At 49.0% G+C, this 17,695-nt stretch overlaps 1 protein-coding gene across 1 annotated transcript in view; it reads left to right on the top strand.

The window, feature by feature from the left end:
- Nucleotides 1-3,352: 3,352 nt before the first annotated feature.
- LOC138762622 (calcium/calmodulin-dependent protein kinase type 1-like) overlaps nucleotides 3,353-17,695 on the top strand; it is a 258,451-nt gene continuing 244,108 nt past the window's right edge. Inside the window, exons 1-2 of the mRNA XM_069936254.1 lie at nucleotides 3,353-3,471; nucleotides 3,653-3,751. Of these exons, the coding sequence (XP_069792355.1) occupies nucleotides 3,669-3,751 (83 nt within the window). The 5' untranslated portion in view covers nucleotides 3,353-3,471; nucleotides 3,653-3,668. The remainder of the gene's footprint in view (nucleotides 3,472-3,652; nucleotides 3,752-17,695) is intronic.

The raw sequence follows: 17,695 nt of genomic DNA, 5'->3' as shown, positions 1-17,695 counted from the left end.
GACTTGCTCAAGATTCCAGCATCTGCAGTTCTTGTATTTCTCTTGAATGTTATTTATGCACATCTGAACAACAACAACTCTCATCCATGCCCCCTTTATTTGTTCATATCTCATCATCCAGCTCTGTGTCCCGGTCTGATCTTCATACTTTTTCTCTCCTGTCTCCTTCAACAATCATTTGTTACTGTTACTGATGGCATGTCTGGCATAGTGGTTGGTGTAATGCCCTTACGGGACCAGTGATCGGCATCGGGGTTTGAATCCAGTGCTGTCTGTAAGGAGTTTGTACATTCTTTTTGTGTCTGCGTGGGATTCCCCCAGGGGCTCTGGGTTCCTCCCACTGTTTGAAAGTACCAGAGGTGTAGATAAATTGGGTGGCATGGACTCATGGGCCAAAATGGTCTGTTACCATGCATAAATTTTTTAAAAGTGAATGAGTAATTTAGGTTTAACATTCTTTCCCCTCCCATTTGTCTAACAAAGTTTGCATACAATTCAAAGTAAGGTACATTCTCATGGGTTTAGCTGAATTCCTGATAGGTCACAGGTAAAATGAGTGAGAAAATGAATTGCTCTCTGAGGCAGCACAGGTTTGGTGGGTAAACAGTCTCCTTCTATATCATAAGGGAACTTGTGCCAAAGGCTGTATTGCATTTTATACAGCTCTCTTTAATCTTCCTTTATGTTTTTTCTCCCTTATTGCACAATTATGGTGTTGCTTTGTTTTCTGACAACCCTCATTAACCAATCAGATGACTTCATCTACAGTTTTATCCCTCCACAACCGGGCCTCACCCGATCAGATATTCATTTTGTCCACTCTCTTCCCCCCACATGCTGTCTGCAAAATTACCTTGCTTTTTTCTCTTTCCCAATTCCGACAAAGGGACTTCACTTCAGAATCAGAATTTATTTTCAGGAACATGTCATGAAATTTGGAGTTTTGCAGCAGCAAAAATATTGCTATAGAATTACATTTAAAAATAAATAAATGAGTACAAAAAACAAGTCAAAGGAAGGCAATGTCTGTGGTTCATTGATTATTCAGGAATCTGATGGCAGCGGGGAAGAAGCTGTCATTATGCCATTGGGCACTCGTCTTCAGGCTCCTGTACCTCCTTCCTGATGGTAGCAGAGTGAAAATGGCATGGTGGTGGGGTCTTTGAGGATAGAGGCTGTTTTCTTAAGACTCCGCCTCTTGTCAAGGTCCTCGATGGAGCTGAAACTGGTGCCCGTGATGTTGTAAGCCGAGTTAACACCCTCTGATTCTTTTTCTTGTCCTGTTCATTGGCACCTCCATATCAGTCGGTGATGCAACCAGTCAGAATGTTCTCCATGTCACACCTGTAGGAATTTGCAAGAGTCTTTGGTGATGCACCAAATCTCCTCAACCTCCTCACAAATTATAGTAGCCGGTGAGCTTCTTTGTGATTGCATCAACATGGAGGCTCCAGGACAGATCCTCCGAGATGTTGACACTGAGGAACTTGAAGCTCTTAACTCTTTCCAATGCTGACCCTTCGATGAGGAATGGCTCATGTTCTCCTGAGTTCCCTGTGCTGAACTCCACAACCAGCTCCTTGGCTTTGCTATCATTGAGTGTGTGGTGATGTGTAATTACACCACTAGGTCACCAGGGGTCATCCCGGTGACCTTGTATATAAAACAGTCCAGAGCTACAGTCTCGCCTTCCAGATTCGTCTTGCAAAGAGACAAGACCTCTTAGTGTACATATTAGTTTATTAAAGCTGTCTTATACTCACACTGCTGGTGTGGATATTGTCAGTAGAGAGTGCAAGGTTGTTGAATCAATTATTTGATTATCAAGATGGTGGCTTTGGTGTAGCTACTGTAATGGCACATCCGCCGCTGGTGTGGACCCGGTTAGCATGGGGTAGTGGAGCCATGGTCTATTCTACAGGGTCATACTGCCTGGCTATTCCACCGTGCAGGTTTACATTTCCTGTAGATCAGGACGCAGTGAGTTTTACATCAAAATTCCTTGTACGGCCAGATCCAAGATGGTGATGCCCATGTTCAGCAGCCCATGATTGGCGATGGGCATGTGTGGGAGAAGAAGCTTTGGTGTGGACTCTGCAGAGCAGGAAACGACAGTACTGGACCAGACTCCAGTGTGGGGCTCAGAGGCCAAAGGCCTCACTCCAGCTCGTGGGCTGCTAAAAACTGGTTTCTGGCAACTCGTTATCAGGACCAGGATGTGGGAGGGTCCTGGACAAATAGGACTCCTGAAAGGCAGGCACTGATGGCTTCCTGGTCACTTCTGGAGTTTGGAACCATGGGCTGAAGAGGGTCTTGCTTGGTTGCTTGGATGCCTCGAGCTCAGGATCACCGCTGGAACAGACAGGAGGCCACGGAGCTACAGAGGTTACGGCCAAAGGATGGTAGGATCCTCGACCTCTTTTCTTCTCATCTTGATCATGGTGCTGATTTAGTAGTGTATCTTTGGGTGAATTTACAGGTCTTTATGTACGTGGCAATACATGGAATCATGAAACACTGTTTCATGTTTTGTATTTTCTACCCAACTTGCTGAACACTACTACAGTAATTTGTTGTAAAAACACAGAAATACTGGAGGAACTCAGCCGGTCTTGCAGCGCCCATAGGAGGTAAAGATATATGACCGACGTTTCGGTCCCGCCTGAGCCCTTCTTCAAGGTGTGAGCAAAGAACAGGAAGGCATCAGACGGAAGACTGGACATGGGGGGGGGGGGGGGTGTGGGGTGGGGAGAGAAAGAGTCCAGACCAACAAAAGTGTTCATGGATATGATGAGAGGAGAGGTGAGAATTGATTTTGATTCTATCAGAGAGGAAGGGGAGACGGAGCTGGGGGAAAGAAGATGGGGAACGAAGGAGGGCAGCGGGAGTTTAACAGGAAGGCAGAGAAGTCTATGCTAATGCCAGACAGAAGATGAGGTGTTGTTAAATATTTTATTTCAGCTGTCTTGTTCTTTTTAAAAATATTCATATTAAAATTTATTTAAATTGAAGTCTATCATATATTTTGCATGTTTCTAATTACAGTAACTGTACATCTAACTTTCCTCCTCTGCTAAATATTTACTTGTATCAGAGCGAGAGGACGTTGCAGGCGGCACCAGCATGAGAGGGAAAATGTGTTTGGTGTCCAGAGCACGGTTCATTGATTCTTTTTATCCAGTGATGAGCCATGGGCCCTTGCTCCTTCCCAATTGGTCAGAGGTGTACCGAGGTCCCGCCTCTCCCGTCCCACGATAGGACGAGGGGATGAATCGCTTCCCCTCGCTCGGTCTCTGATTGACCAGAAGCCTGGAACGGAGGGCGGGGCTTGCCTACGGCCCGGGACGTCATCGCAGAGCAGCAAGTGCCCAGGGCGAGCGCTGGATGGAGCGAGAGGGCTCTCTCTTTTCCCATTCGGGCAGAGAGCAGAGCACAGCGGCTGGAGGCAGCCACACTGCATCCGACTCACAGGTAGGAGACGTTGCAGTGTATCCTTTCTGTTGCAACCAGAGGCTGATTCATGTATGCGTGCCAGACCGCGTTCAAGCCTTTGCTTCGGCAACGAGAGTGGACCGCCACTCTTGAAGACTGTCACGTTTAGTATCTGCATGCATTGTCAGTGAAACAGAACATCCCCCTGCTTTTTGTTTAGAGGTGAAAACTGCAGAATGCCTCTGGGAGAGATGGACAAAACATGGAAAAAGAAGGAGGAGATTAAAGTGGCTTACGAGTTCAAGGAGGTCCTGGGAACGTGAGTACAATCTGGGGTCTAAATGCTTTTAAGAATTGAATATATTCGTTGCAAATGGTCAAGGACCTATCTGAAACTAGGAGGTACCCCAAAAGACTGCTTTAAGGATGTCTCCAGCTCCTTTAATGTCGGGGGGGGGGGGGTGGGGGGAGAGAGAGTGCCCCTTGCTCTCGGTGCCCCTTGCTCTCGGTGCCCCTTGCTCTCGGTGCCCCTTGCTCTCGGTGCCCCTTGCTCTCGGTGCCCCTTGCTCTCGGTGCCCCTTGCTCTCGGTGCCCCTTGCTCTCGGTGCCCCTTGCTCTCGGTGCCCCTTGCTCTCGGTGCCCCTTGCTCTCGGTGCCCCTTGCTCTCGGTGCCCCTTGCTCTCGGTGCCCCTTGCTCTCGGTGCCCCTTGCTCTCGGTGCCCCTTGCTCTCGGTGCCCCTTGCTCTCGGTGCCCCTTGCTCTCGGTGCCCCTTGCTCTCGGTGCCCCTTGCTCTCGGTGCCCCTTGCTCTCGGTGCCCCTTGCTCTCGGTGCCCCTTGCTCTCGGTGCCCCTTGCTCTCGGTGCCCCTTGCTCTCGGTGCCCCTTGCTCTCGGTGCCCCTTGCTCTCGGTGCCCCTTGCTCTCGGTGCCCCTTGCTCTCGGTGCCCCTTGCTCTCGGTGCCCCTTGCTCTCGGTGCCCCTTGCTCTCGGTGCCCCTTGCTCTCGGTGCCCCTTGCTCTCGGTGCCCCTTGCTCTCGGTGCCCCTTGCTCTCGGTGCCCCTTGCTCTCGGTGCCCCTTGCTCTCGGTGCCCCTTGCTCTCGGTGCCCCTTGCTCTCGGTGCCCCTTGCTCTCGGTGCCCCTTGCTCTCGGTGCCCCTTGCTCTCGGTGCCCCTTGCTCTCGGTGCCCCTTGCTCTCGGTGCCCCTTGCTCTCGGTGCCCCTTGCTCTCGGTGCCCCTTGCTCTCGGTGCCCCTTGCTCTCGGTGCCCCTTGCTCTCGGTGCCCCTTGCTCTCGGTGCCCCTTGCTCTCGGTGCCCCTTGCTCTCGGTGCCCCTTGCTCTCGGTGCCCCTTGCTCTCGGTGCCCCTTGCTCTCGGTGCCCCTTGCTCTCGGTGCCCCTTGCTCTCGGTGCCCCTTGCTCTCGGTGCCCCTTGCTCTCGGTGCCCCTTGCTCTCGGTGCCCCTTGCTCTCGGTGCCCCTTGCTCTCGGTGCCCCTTGCTCTCGGTGCCCCTTGCTCTCGGTGCCCCTTGCTCTCGGTGCCCCTTGCTCTCGGTGCCCCTTGCTCTCGGTGCCCCTTGCTCTCGGTGCCCCTTGCTCTCGGTGCCCCTTGCTCTCGGTGCCCCTTGCTCTCGGTGCCCCTTGCTCTCGGTGCCCCTTGCTCTCGGTGCCCCTTGCTCTCGGTGCCCCTTGCTCTCGGTGCCCCTTGCTCTCGGTGCCCCTTGCTCTCGGTGCCCCTTGCTCTCGGTGCCCCTTGCTCTCGGTGCCCCTTGCTCTCGGTGCCCCTTGCTCTCGGTGCCCCTTGCTCTCGGTGCCCCTTGCTCTCGGTGCCCCTTGCTCTCGGTGCCCCTTGCTCTCGGTGCCCCTTGCTCTCGGTGCCCCTTGCTCTCGGTGCCCCTTGCTCTCGGTGCCCCTTGCTCTCGGTGCCCCTTGCTCTCGGTGCCCCTTGCTCTCGGTGCCCCTTGCTCTCGGTGCCCCTTGCTCTCGGTGCCCCTTGCTCTCGGTGCCCCTTGCTCTCGGTGCCCCTTGCTCTCGGTGCCCCTTGCTCTCGGTGCCCCTTGCTCTCGGTGCCCCTTGCTCTCGGTGCCCCTTGCTCTCGGTGCCCCTTGCTCTCGGTGCCCCTTGCTCTCGGTGCCCCTTGCTCTCGGTGCCCCTTGCTCTCGGTGCCCCTTGCTCTCGGTGCCCCTTGCTCTCGGTGCCCCTTGCTCTCGGTGCCCCTTGCTCTCGGTGCCCCTTGCTCTCGGTGCCCCTTGCTCTCGGTGCCCCTTGCTCTCGGTGCCCCTTGCTCTCGGTGCCCCTTGCTCTCGGTGCCCCTTGCTCTCGGTGCCCCTTGCTCTCGGTGCCCCTTGCTCTCGGTGCCCCTTGCTCTCGGTGCCCCTTGCTCTCGGTGCCCCTTGCTCTCGGTGCCCCTTGCTCTCGGTGCCCCTTGCTCTCGGTGCCCCTTGCTCTCGGTGCCCCTTGCTCTCGGTGCCCCTTGCTCTCGGTGCCCCTTGCTCTCGGTGCCCCTTGCTCTCGGTGCCCCTTGCTCTCGGTGCCCCTTGCTCTCGGTGCCCCTTGCTCTCGGTGCCCCTTGCTCTCGGTGCCCCTTGCTCTCGGTGCCCCTTGCTCTCGGTGCCCCTTGCTCTCGGTGCCCCTTGCTCTCGGTGCCCCTTGCTCTCGGTGCCCCTTGCTCTCGGTGCCCCTTGCTCTCGGTGCCCCTTGCTCTCGGTGCCCCTTGCTCTCGGTGCCCCTTGCTCTCGGTGCCCCTTGCTCTCGGTGCCCCTTGCTCTCGGTGCCCCTTGCTCTCGGTGCCCCTTGCTCTCGGTGCCCCTTGCTCTCGGTGCCCCTTGCTCTCGGTGCCCCTTGCTCTCGGTGCCCCTTGCTCTCGGTGCCCCTTGCTCTCGGTGCCCCTTGCTCTCGGTGCCCCTTGCTCTCGGTGCCCCTTGCTCTCGGTGCCCCTTGCTCTCGGTGCCCCTTGCTCTCGGTGCCCCTTGCTCTCGGTGCCCCTTGCTCTCGGTGCCCCTTGCTCTCGGTGCCCCTTGCTCTCGGTGCCCCTTGCTCTCGGTGCCCCTTGCTCTCGGTGCCCCTTGCTCTCGGTGCCCCTTGCTCTCGGTGCCCCTTGCTCTCGGTGCCCCTTGCTCTCGGTGCCCCTTGCTCTCGGTGCCCCTTGCTCTCGGTGCCCCTTGCTCTCGGTGCCCCTTGCTCTCGGTGCCCCTTGCTCTCGGTGCCCCTTGCTCTCGGTGCCCCTTGCTCTCGGTGCCCCTTGCTCTCGGTGCCCCTTGCTCTCGGTGCCCCTTGCTCTCGGTGCCCCTTGCTCTCGGTGCCCCTTGCTCTCGGTGCCCCTTGCTCTCGGTGCCCCTTGCTCTCGGTGCCCCTTGCTCTCGGTGCCCCTTGCTCTCGGTGCCCCTTGCTCTCGGTGCCCCTTGCTCTCGGTGCCCCTTGCTCTCGGTGCCCCTTGCTCTCGGTGCCCCTTGCTCTCGGTGCCCCTTGCTCTCGGTGCCCCTTGCTCTCGGTGCCCCTTGCTCTCGGTGCCCCTTGCTCTCGGTGCCCCTTGCTCTCGGTGCCCCTTGCTCTCGGTGCCCCTTGCTCTCGGTGCCCCTTGCTCTCGGTGCCCCTTGCTCTCGGTGCCCCTTGCTCTCGGTGCCCCTTGCTCTCGGTGCCCCTTGCTCTCGGTGCCCCTTGCTCTCGGTGCCCCTTGCTCTCGGTGCCCCTTGCTCTCGGTGCCCCTTGCTCTCGGTGCCCCTTGCTCTCGGTGCCCCTTGCTCTCGGTGCCCCTTGCTCTCGGTGCCCCTTGCTCTCGGTGCCCCTTGCTCTCGGTGCCCCTTGCTCTCGGTGCCCCTTGCTCTCGGTGCCCCTTGCTCTCGGTGCCCCTTGCTCTCGGTGCCCCTTGCTCTCGGTGCCCCTTGCTCTCGGTGCCCCTTGCTCTCGGTGCCCCTTGCTCTCGGTGCCCCTTGCTCTCGGTGCCCCTTGCTCTCGGTGCCCCTTGCTCTCGGTGCCCCTTGCTCTCGGTGCCCCTTGCTCTCGGTGCCCCTTGCTCTCGGTGCCCCTTGCTCTCGGTGCCCCTTGCTCTCGGTGCCCCTTGCTCTCGGTGCCCCTTGCTCTCGGTGCCCCTTGCTCTCGGTGCCCCTTGCTCTCGGTGCCCCTTGCTCTCGGTGCCCCTTGCTCTCGGTGCCCCTTGCTCTCGGTGCCCCTTGCTCTCGGTGCCCCTTGCTCTCGGTGCCCCTTGCTCTCGGTGCCCCTTGCTCTCGGTGCCCCTTGCTCTCGGTGCCCCTTGCTCTCGGTGCCCCTTGCTCTCGGTGCCCCTTGCTCTCGGTGCCCCTTGCTCTCGGTGCCCCTTGCTCTCGGTGCCCCTTGCTCTCGGTGCCCCTTGCTCTCGGTGCCCCTTGCTCTCGGTGCCCCTTGCTCTCGGTGCCCCTTGCTCTCGGTGCCCCTTGCTCTCGGTGCCCCTTGCTCTCGGTGCCCCTTGCTCTCGGTGCCCCTTGCTCTCGGTGCCCCTTGCTCTCGGTGCCCCTTGCTCTCGGTGCCCCTTGCTCTCGGTGCCCCTTGCTCTCGGTGCCCCTTGCTCTCGGTGCCCCTTGCTCTCGGTGCCCCTTGCTCTCGGTGCCCCTTGCTCTCGGTGCCCCTTGCTCTCGGTGCCCCTTGCTCTCGGTGCCCCTTGCTCTCGGTGCCCGGCGCAGCTGAAGTGTGTTCATGGGAGAGGGAGGTGCGGGTGGAACGGGGATAAGCTCGGATTTGTACCTGTATGGTCCTGCATTGATGTCGAGCCATTTGCAAGACGACTACACTGCTCTGTGTGTGAGTGGACCGGCGGGAGAAACAGAAGCGGAGCGCCTCTGTAGCGTTTCTCTTGGGACACTTTCAAACTACCAATTGGAACAGCATAACATTACTTGATCAAGTCCTCGTTCAACCTATTAAGTCCATAGTGAATGCTTTCCTGATTCAAGGAAAAGAAATCGGAAGAGAGAACTCCAGCAGCGGTACTAGAATTAAAGGTGGGTCAACCCACAAACTACAGTAAAGCATTTTCGTCTGGCATTTATGTCACGATTATTGCAGTTCAATGTCCAAGAGAAATTGTAACTTTGAAGTGTGCGTTATGCTTTTGCAACCATGGAGATATAATTAATCATATGTGATCTATAGAAGAATTCAGTTGGTAGTTTACCACTGAATAAGTTATTTTTAACCAGCGTCGTTGTGCGACTCTCTATCATTGGTATTTTGTGAAGCAGGTGCTCAACCCTTTTGTGATCGGACAGATTCTATCACCCATGTGTATATGTACAGATGGTAGAGTAGGATGACTGATTGGCTGAGAGTGTAGCCACACCTACTGGCAGCTCTTAAAGGATTGCTCCTAGCCAGACCAAGTCATTCTGGACTGGTTGACCTACTTGTGATATGCTCCAGTCTTTTAGTTAATAAAAGCCTTGGTTTGGATCAACAAGTCTTTGGTTCTTTCGACGCGCTCTACACCCTTCACAGGGGTTTCTATGCCTGAAACCACCAGATACCACTGTCTTAAACTGGCCTTCATTTTATTTTTGACTTGGTATCCTTCCATACCTCACCTCACTATCCAGCTGGGTAGAACTACCTTTGACTAGTTCTAATTATTTCTGTCTAGTGTTAGGTCTGCTTTGTTCATGAATGAGTGAGACAAACACCAGGCTGAGTCGAAATCAGGGTTCTTTGTTCTTTATTACCGGATTGTAACACTTGCAACTAACCATGTTAGTCGGAGAATGCATTCTGCCGTTATCAGCAAAATGGTGATTTTTTATACCCTTGGATACATGCTTAGAACATCATCATATCATTACTTGTCCAATGACTAAAACTGTTGCTATCCTTTCCCTGCTAGCTTCCTGCCTCTCAATCCATCAATGTCTCTCTTATCTTGTAAGTACAAGGATGCATTCACATCTTGTTACAGCCCTGTACATTCCCATCTCATGATGTTTTACCTAACAGGAGTACAAGGACACCTCCCCTTCTTGTTACAGCCCTGTACAGGGTAACTCCCTACACATTCCCATCTCATGATGTTTTACCTTACACTAGTCAAACCTAAGAATCACCAACAGTCATATTGGATAGTGACTCTGCAGTTGTTCCTCTTTCACCATCATGTACAAAGGACACTTCCATTACCTTTTGATTTTCCTCCAAACTTGACTGATAATTGACATTGATTACCAGAAATATTCACATGGCAAATCATTGCCAATTGCCCCATTGAATATAGATTTAACACTGTCACGTAAATTAGGGCAGATGACTATAAGTTTAGTTATAACTCGGCCTTCACCCTCATATCCTCCATTACCCGCACGCCCGTCCTGCCCCCGCCCCCCTGCTCTCACACACAAGGACAGGATTCCCCTTGTTCTCCACTTGCACACCACCAACCTCCATATCCAACGCATCCTCCACTGCCATTTCCACTACCTACTACGTGATTCCAGCATCTCCACTCTCCACCTTCCTCAGGGACCACTTCATCTGTGACTCCCTTGTCCACTCCTCCCACCCCACCTGAAGCAACATTTAATTTGGACCCGTTATGGTCGCTCTACATCTGAGAGACTGGATGCAGACTGGGAGATCGCTTTGTTGAGGACCTCTGTCTGTCAAAATAGCGTGGATCTCCCAGTGGCCATCCATTTCAATTCTCCATCCCATTCCCTTGCTGAGGTGTCTGTCCATGGTCTCGAGGAAGGGCAGTCTGAGACCACCTGCAAATTGGAGGAACAACACCTCATCTTCCGTCTCGGCACCCTCCAACTGGATGGCATTAACATTGACTTCTCTGGCTCCCCCTTTCCCCTGTTCCCTCTGTCTCCTTTCACAAAGCCATAATGAATTCTCACTTCTCCTCCCATCATATCCAGTGAGCACCTTTTGTTGGTCTGGACTCTTTCCCCAGCCAGTTTTCAGTTTTTATTGTGACTCCTTCCTGTCCTTTGCCTTGAAGAAGGGCTCAGTCCTGAAACATCAGTAATATATCTTTACCTCCTATAGATGCTGTGAGACTGGCTGAGTTCCTCCCGCTTTTCTGTGTGTTTTTATTATAAATTTGGTCAAGTAGGTTAGAATTTGGGGCCTTGACACTTGAAGATGTGGCTGCCATTGATGGGCATTTGCACTCTAGTCGCCAGAGTTAGAGAGTGACAGCTGAGCAAATTACAGACACGTTGGCACTTCAGAGCCTGGAAGGATTTGTGAACCAGGATGAAAGCACAAAGTTGATGCAAGGTTTAAATAAGATCCATTGTGGGCCAGCAAGCAATGAGTAATAAATGAAAAGAACAACATTTTGATTAGGGTAGAAGAGGCTTTAACAGCCTCTGGCTTGTCAAGAATGGGTTGATGGCATAGTCAAACCTAAAGCTAATAAAAATAGACGAGCAAAATTTTCCAGAATTAATTATGGCACAGATTAAGGACCAATTATTTCCATTCCCGTCAAATTTCAGGGTGTAAATTTGAAGAGAAAAGTACAGTTAAACACTGCAATGCATCTTTTACGAATGAGAGGTCCATTCAAAGGTCTGATAACAGCAAGAAAGAAATTGTCCTTGAATTTGGAGGTGTGTGTTTTCAAACTCCAGTTTCTTCAGACTGATGGTAGGGGCAAGAAGAGATTATGTCCTGATTGGGGTGTGTCCTTTAATATCTTTGCTGGTTTCCTGAGGCAGCAGGAGGTGAAGATGGAGCTGATAGAGGAGAGATGGTTGAAGTGATGGCCTGAACTGTACCTTGAGTCTAACTTGTTCGTCATTATTATTACATTGAAACCAGTTTGAGCATCTAGGCATTTGCAGAAAAAATGACTTGTGTGTAGAAAAGGAATCTAATTTTAATTCTACTTTTGCTTGGTTGTTGTGCTCATGTTCACAGATTCTTTGCTGCTGGTATGATTGTATTGTGCCAGGCTGCCCCTCTTCATTCTACCTTTATATCCAGTTCATCTGTTCCAAACCTCATTTATATCCACAGTAACAGCCTTTATCCATTGCAAAAGATTCACCATTAGTCATCCCAACCTTCTGGTGGACTTTTGTAGAATAAACTTTAGTGCAACAGCTTTGCAGAACCAGCCCACAAATGGTTTTTATGAGCTACTGGAATTGCATTTTTATTATAAAAATTGAGAGATTTTAAAAGAAAGGGGACAAAATCATTTGTTGATGAGAAAAATAGCCCTTGTAAATAAAGTTCATGAGGCCAAAAGACATTTTTAACTCTTTACATTAGAGTGCTAATTGGGCAAGGTTTGCTCAATATGAAATCTTTAGTGAATCTGGAAAAGAACTTTTTGTGTACAATTGAGTAACAGCTCTGATTAGTGAGAGTATAGCCATACTGCGAGTAACATCTGATCGCAGATATGTCCAAGGTCACCACGAGGGCTTAATAAAAGTATAGTACATGTATATAATTGAAATCTGTAGTATATGTATGTACTTTTTATTGTGTTATTACATTAAATGTGCACTCTCCATTATAGTAAAAAAACACTATGGTGTAACATTTTTCTAGACAACATCTAACATCAAGTCATGTTCCGTGCAGTCTTGTTTGAGCGTTATCTCAATGGCTAAATTTTATACCGTGCTTCATGGCCCCAAACACCCCCAAAGAAAGCCTCTGGCAGAATCAAAGAAAATATATTTTTACAGGCACTGTTCAGTATTTACATTTTGTTAGCTATGGTATTTAGACATGTGTATAGAGGTCTAGGTAAATATGTATGTGTGTCATGGTATCTTGTTGTACAGTATATTTCACATATAATGATCGACTTGTGGTCAAATCAATTTGTGTCCCCACTTCCCGGACGTAACCCAGACACAAGTCGATGCACGGCTGTAGTAAACTTAAAAAAAAAAGGTGAAGATTTTAAATACCTTGTGGAGTTTATTTTTACTAGTGTGAAAGGTAATGACTTACCCACTGTAGCCTTTTTAGCTGTCGTTCCTTTTAATGTGAAATGTATCAGTAAAAAACAAGCTGTATGAGTGCAATGGATAAAAAGCATGCTGTCCTGGACACTTCTGAATTGGACACCAGAAATTACATTCTTCCTGCAATGTTGTAAAAAATAAAAATTCTTCGGGTGAGAAAATTTGATGAAAATGTCCCTGCAATTTTCAAGTGGTAGAAACTATTGAATTTGCTTACGATTATTTTATAAATGAACTGTCTTCGTGGAAGACAGCTGATGTTTGTGGAATATAAATGAACTGCAAATTGAGAAATGATACTGTATGTAGTTCAATTGTTAAACCCACAACCATAATGTTACGTAATGCAATTTTTTTAAACTGTAGGATTAAGGCTTTGACTAATTTATAGAAATTCATTGGGGAATTTTCCTGGAGAAGTGAATTTTTTGCACAACGAAAAGGGATGTTTTCATTTTATTTTCACTGGGAATGTTTTTTTTTAACGTGAAAGATTACTAAGTCTATTAATAGAATCCTCTTTGCTTGTATTCAGTGCCAGATGATTCCTAATCTTTAGGCTGTAACTTCATAAAAATAGCATTTTTTTTTGTTTATTTGATCTATCATTGAACATAACTATTTTTAAAAATTCCTTAATTGAGCATTTGTCTCCATGTCTATCTTGCTTTCTCCTTTTTCCTTTGCTTTTCCTACCCACTGGTTTCTCACTCTTTCCCATCCTCCCTCAAATCCCCATGTGGGCTTCCATTATACTGTAAAATCCCTGTTTTTCAGAATTCAAGCAACTGGCAACCTCATGCAAGAGAAATTGAGGAAAATAAATTGGTTTAAAAAAAAAATATGCAAGTTTAAAATAGATGCACCTCGCCGTTAGTTCTCCATTCATGCAACGCAGTCTCAAGGAACTGGAAATGTACTTATCCGGCATCTACCATTCCCTGTAGGTTCTGGATACCAGGGTTTTATATTGAAACCCAAATTAATGTTTAGTGAGGGTGCCTGATAAATGTTGTAGCGGTTATGTTCTTGCTTTGTTCTAGTCTTACTCACCTTGTGCAGCTAGCTACTGGACATGGATATTGTACTCCAAAGACTTCCTGCTCTCTAGCAGCAGACCAGCAGGTAAATAAGATTGTCAGGCAGCATCTGCTCTTCCCTCTGTTCCTCTCAGCATGTCGAGCAGGCAACCTGCTTCTACCTGGCTTTCTTGCAAAAACTGGCTGAGATCCGAAACTCACTGCATGGGTGTTTGGAACATGACTGTTCTGCTGTACTTAACTGAGCATCAGCGGAGTATCTGGTCGGTTTGAATGTTGGTGCCTGTGAACCTAAAATAATCTTATTTGCATCATAGGCTCTACCAAAGTATTCGTCGCTGGCATGAATATTCCTTTGTTTCCAATCTCTGATTGAACTTCCTTTTCCTATTTGAGAAATTGAAATTGAGAGAGGCTATACACTTTAAACAAAATCCTATTTTAAAAATGTGACCTGAGATTTTTTTTTGCCACTCCATTCACTTATGCTTTGTCGCTGATCTGGCCAGGAAGCTATTCCAAACAAATACATTTCACAATATTATTATCAGTTGAAACATAGAAACTCAGACTTTTGACACATTTAAAAAAAAAATGTAAATAAAATTTTTAATTTAGTCATACAGGATGTTAGGGTTTGAGTTACAGCGAAAGGTTGAGCAGCCTGGGGTTTTTTTCTCTGGAGCGTAGAAGATTGAGGGGGGATTTGATGGAGGTGTTCAAGATTTTAAAAAGAACAGAGAGAGTCAACGTGGATAGGCTTTTTCAATTAAGAGTGGGGGATATTCAAACCAGAGGCCATGGATTGAGATTGCAGGGGGAAAATTATAAGGGGAACATGAGGGGAAATTTCTTCACGCAAAGGGTGGTTGGGATGTGGAATAAGCTTCCGGCAGAGGTGGTTGAAGCAAGAACGTTATTTACATTTAAGGAAAGACTGGATAATTACATGGAGGGGAGAGGATTGGAGGGGTATGGACCAGGTGCTGGTCAGTGGGACTAGGAGGGTAGGGATTTGTTCCGGCATGGACTAGTAGGGCTTCTGTGCTTTATATGGTTATATAGCACGGTAACAGGCCATTTCAGCCCATGAGGAGGAGGAACATCACCTCATCTTCCTTCTCGGCAACTTCCAATCGGATGGCATTAATATCAACTTCTTGTGTTTCTGTTAAACCACTCCCCCCTTGTCTCATGTGCTCTCTCCCACCCCCTCCTTTTCCCTCTGTCTCCTTTGACAGAGCCAAAATCAATTCTTACCTCTCCTCTCATCACATCCAGTTAGCACCTTTTGTTCGTCTGGATGCCTCCCGGTGCCAGTCTTCAGTTTTTATTCAGACACCTTCCTGTACTTTGTTTATACCTTGAAGAAGGGCTCAGGCCCAAAATGTTGGTAATAGCTTTTTGCTTCCTATGGACGCTGTAAGACCGCCTGAGTTCCTCTAGCATTTCTGTGTGATTTTACTACCGATTTCCCACCATCAGGAAACTGGGGTCTTGTCTACAACTACAGGGAACGCTGCCGTCAGAGAGCAGCAGCAATCGTCACAGACCCACACCTGCTGCTGCCATCAGGAAAGAGGTCTAGGTGCCACAAGACTCGCACCCCAGGATCAGGAACAGCTGCTGCCCCTCCACCCTCAGACTCCTCAACAACAAACTCAGTCAGGGACTCGTTGAAGGACTCCCACTTGTGCACTTTATTAATTTTCTTTTTTATTCTCTCTGGTGTTGCACAGTCAGTTTCTTTACGTTCATTATCTGTTTATTTATTTACATGTTTACGTTGTGTATAGTTTATTTTTGCATGACCAATAAGTGGTAATTCTGCCTGGCCCACAGGAAAAAGGAATCTCATGTGATGTTATGCATGTGCTCTGACAATAAATTGGAAATCTGAGATCAGTGTTACAGAGCATATTCCACACTACTGTAAGGCATCATATCTATTCGTATTCTGTTAATTCCCTGGTGCTACCTCACAAGTTTCTATCAGCTACTCCTTACCATTTTCATGATGTGAAATCCACAGAACTTTTCGTCATTATTTTATTATAATGCTACCATTCACCTGCTGAAATCACTGAAGTCAACAGGAGGAGCTTCCGTTTTCAACTTTTTCTTTCACCCATAATTTGTGACAAACATGTGTGAGCTTCCTCTCTGTTGGGCGAGTCTTAATTACCCATGGGCTAGTGTGGCCCTGAGCCATTGTTCAGGTTCAGATTGATGATCTGAAGGCACAATTCAATTGGGCATCTGATAATTTGTCAGGCAAGGAAAATGAAGGGGGATCTCATAGAAGCATTTTGAACATTGAAGGGCCTGGACAGAGTAGATGTGGCAAAGTCTGTTTCCCATGGGTTGAAGGATGTGCATTTAAAACCGAGTTGCAGAGAAATTTCTTTAGCCAGAGAGTGGCGAACCTCTGGAATTTGCTGCCAGATGGGTGGATGTATTTAAGGCAGCGATTGATAGCTATCTGAATAGTCCGGGTGTCAAAGTTTATGGGAGGAAGGCAGGGGAGTGGGGCTGAGTGAGAGAGTGGATCAGCTCATGATGAGATGGCAGAGTGGACTCAAATGGGCTGAATGGCCTACTTCTGTGCCTATATCTTGTTATGGATTGAGTTGGAAAAATGTTTTTACCAGTTGTGCATTGGATTGCTGCAATATTGTGTACTGCTTAGGAACAGTGGAAGTCTAGCCCCTTCAGGAAGGAATTCTACACCAGAAAGAAATTTCCTAGCTGTCTTGCAGGAGTTAAATATCAAAGAGGAGTTATGTAAACTATGATAGATAATACAGGTATAGATAGTTGGGCTTTTTCCCAGTGTGGAAATATCAAATATTGGAGGGTATAGATTTGAGGCGAGAGCAAGAGTTTAAAGGACAAGTATGAGGAAGAGACCCTGGAACCTGCAGTGGGGAGGGCAGTGGAAGCAGATATGGCGGTTTATGTTTGTTGCAGGGATTGGAGGGATATGGATCATGTGTCGGCAGATGGGATCAGTCTAAATTGTACACACACACACACACACACACACACACACACACACACACACACACACACACACACACACACACACACACACACACACACACACACACACACACACACACACACACGGCCATGGAAACAATCAATAAATTATTTTTTTCTCCAGGTTTTTATTCTTTTATAACACACACACACGGCCATGGAAACAATCAATAAATTATTTTTTTCTCCAGGTTTTTATTCTTTTATAACACACACACACACATGGCCATGGAAACAATCAATAAATTATTTTTTTCTCCAGGTTTTTATTCTTTTATCACACACACACACACACACACACACAGAGTGTTTGCATTTGTTGTTTTTATTTTAAATGGTATTACAAGAACAACAAATGCAAGCACACTATAATAAACTATGGCAATGTCCTCCTTTGGATTGGCCATCCTAGCACGACATTGTGGGCCAAGAGGCCTGTTTCTATGCTGTACTGTTCCATGTTCCAGTTGTGCTTCATGGAATGTTAAAAGGCAGAGGAGTGTTGCATTAAAACCTGATGAAGGGTGGATGGAACAATACTATTTCCTGTTCCTTGGGCTCCAAGGGGAATGTGTATACATTACAACAGGGCTTTCAGGAATGGAATTAGGTAACACTTTTATCTGTTGGATTTGGCCCTCTCTCAGCAAGCTCTAATTGATGCCAAGTGAATTAATTTTCAATCTCTGATTGTCAGCTGACTGCCAAGAGGAAGTCTTTTTCTTAATTTACACAACGTGGGCAAGTTTAGCTTTTGTACTGTCCAATGTGTTGCCCTTGAGCATCAAGATTAACTGAATAAAATCTCTTTCAATGGAGCTGTTCTGGGCTCTTCTGTGGCATGCCATGTCAATGTTGCCTGAATATTGAACCTTGAGCAGCATTGGACTGTTTCATTCACTGAGGAGATGACACTACACTAGACATCAACAACTCTAGTGGAGAGCACCAAGTTCCTCTGAGTTCACTTAACTAGTGACCAATCGTGGACACTCAATATCTCCTCATTTCTCAGGAAAGCGCACAGCGACTGCACTTCCTGAGAAGACTTAAGCAGGTAAGGCAACCAGCTGCCATTATGTCAACCTTCTACAGGAGCTCTGTCAAGAGCATTCTGAGTGGCTGCATCACACTGTGGTCTGGTTGCTGCGGAGAAATGGATTGGAGGTCAATCCACAGGAGCATAAGAGCAGCAGAAAGGATCACTGTGGCCTCCCTTTTCCCCCTCCCCCACAG

The sequence above is a fragment of the Narcine bancroftii genome, chromosome 5 (assembly GCF_036971445.1).
Source record: "Narcine bancroftii isolate sNarBan1 chromosome 5, sNarBan1.hap1, whole genome shotgun sequence".
In the NCBI taxonomy this organism is placed as follows: Eukaryota; Metazoa; Chordata; class Chondrichthyes; order Torpediniformes; family Narcinidae; genus Narcine; species Narcine bancroftii.
The sequence above is the reverse complement of the archived record's forward strand: the minus strand, read 5'-3'. Positions and strand labels throughout refer to the sequence as shown.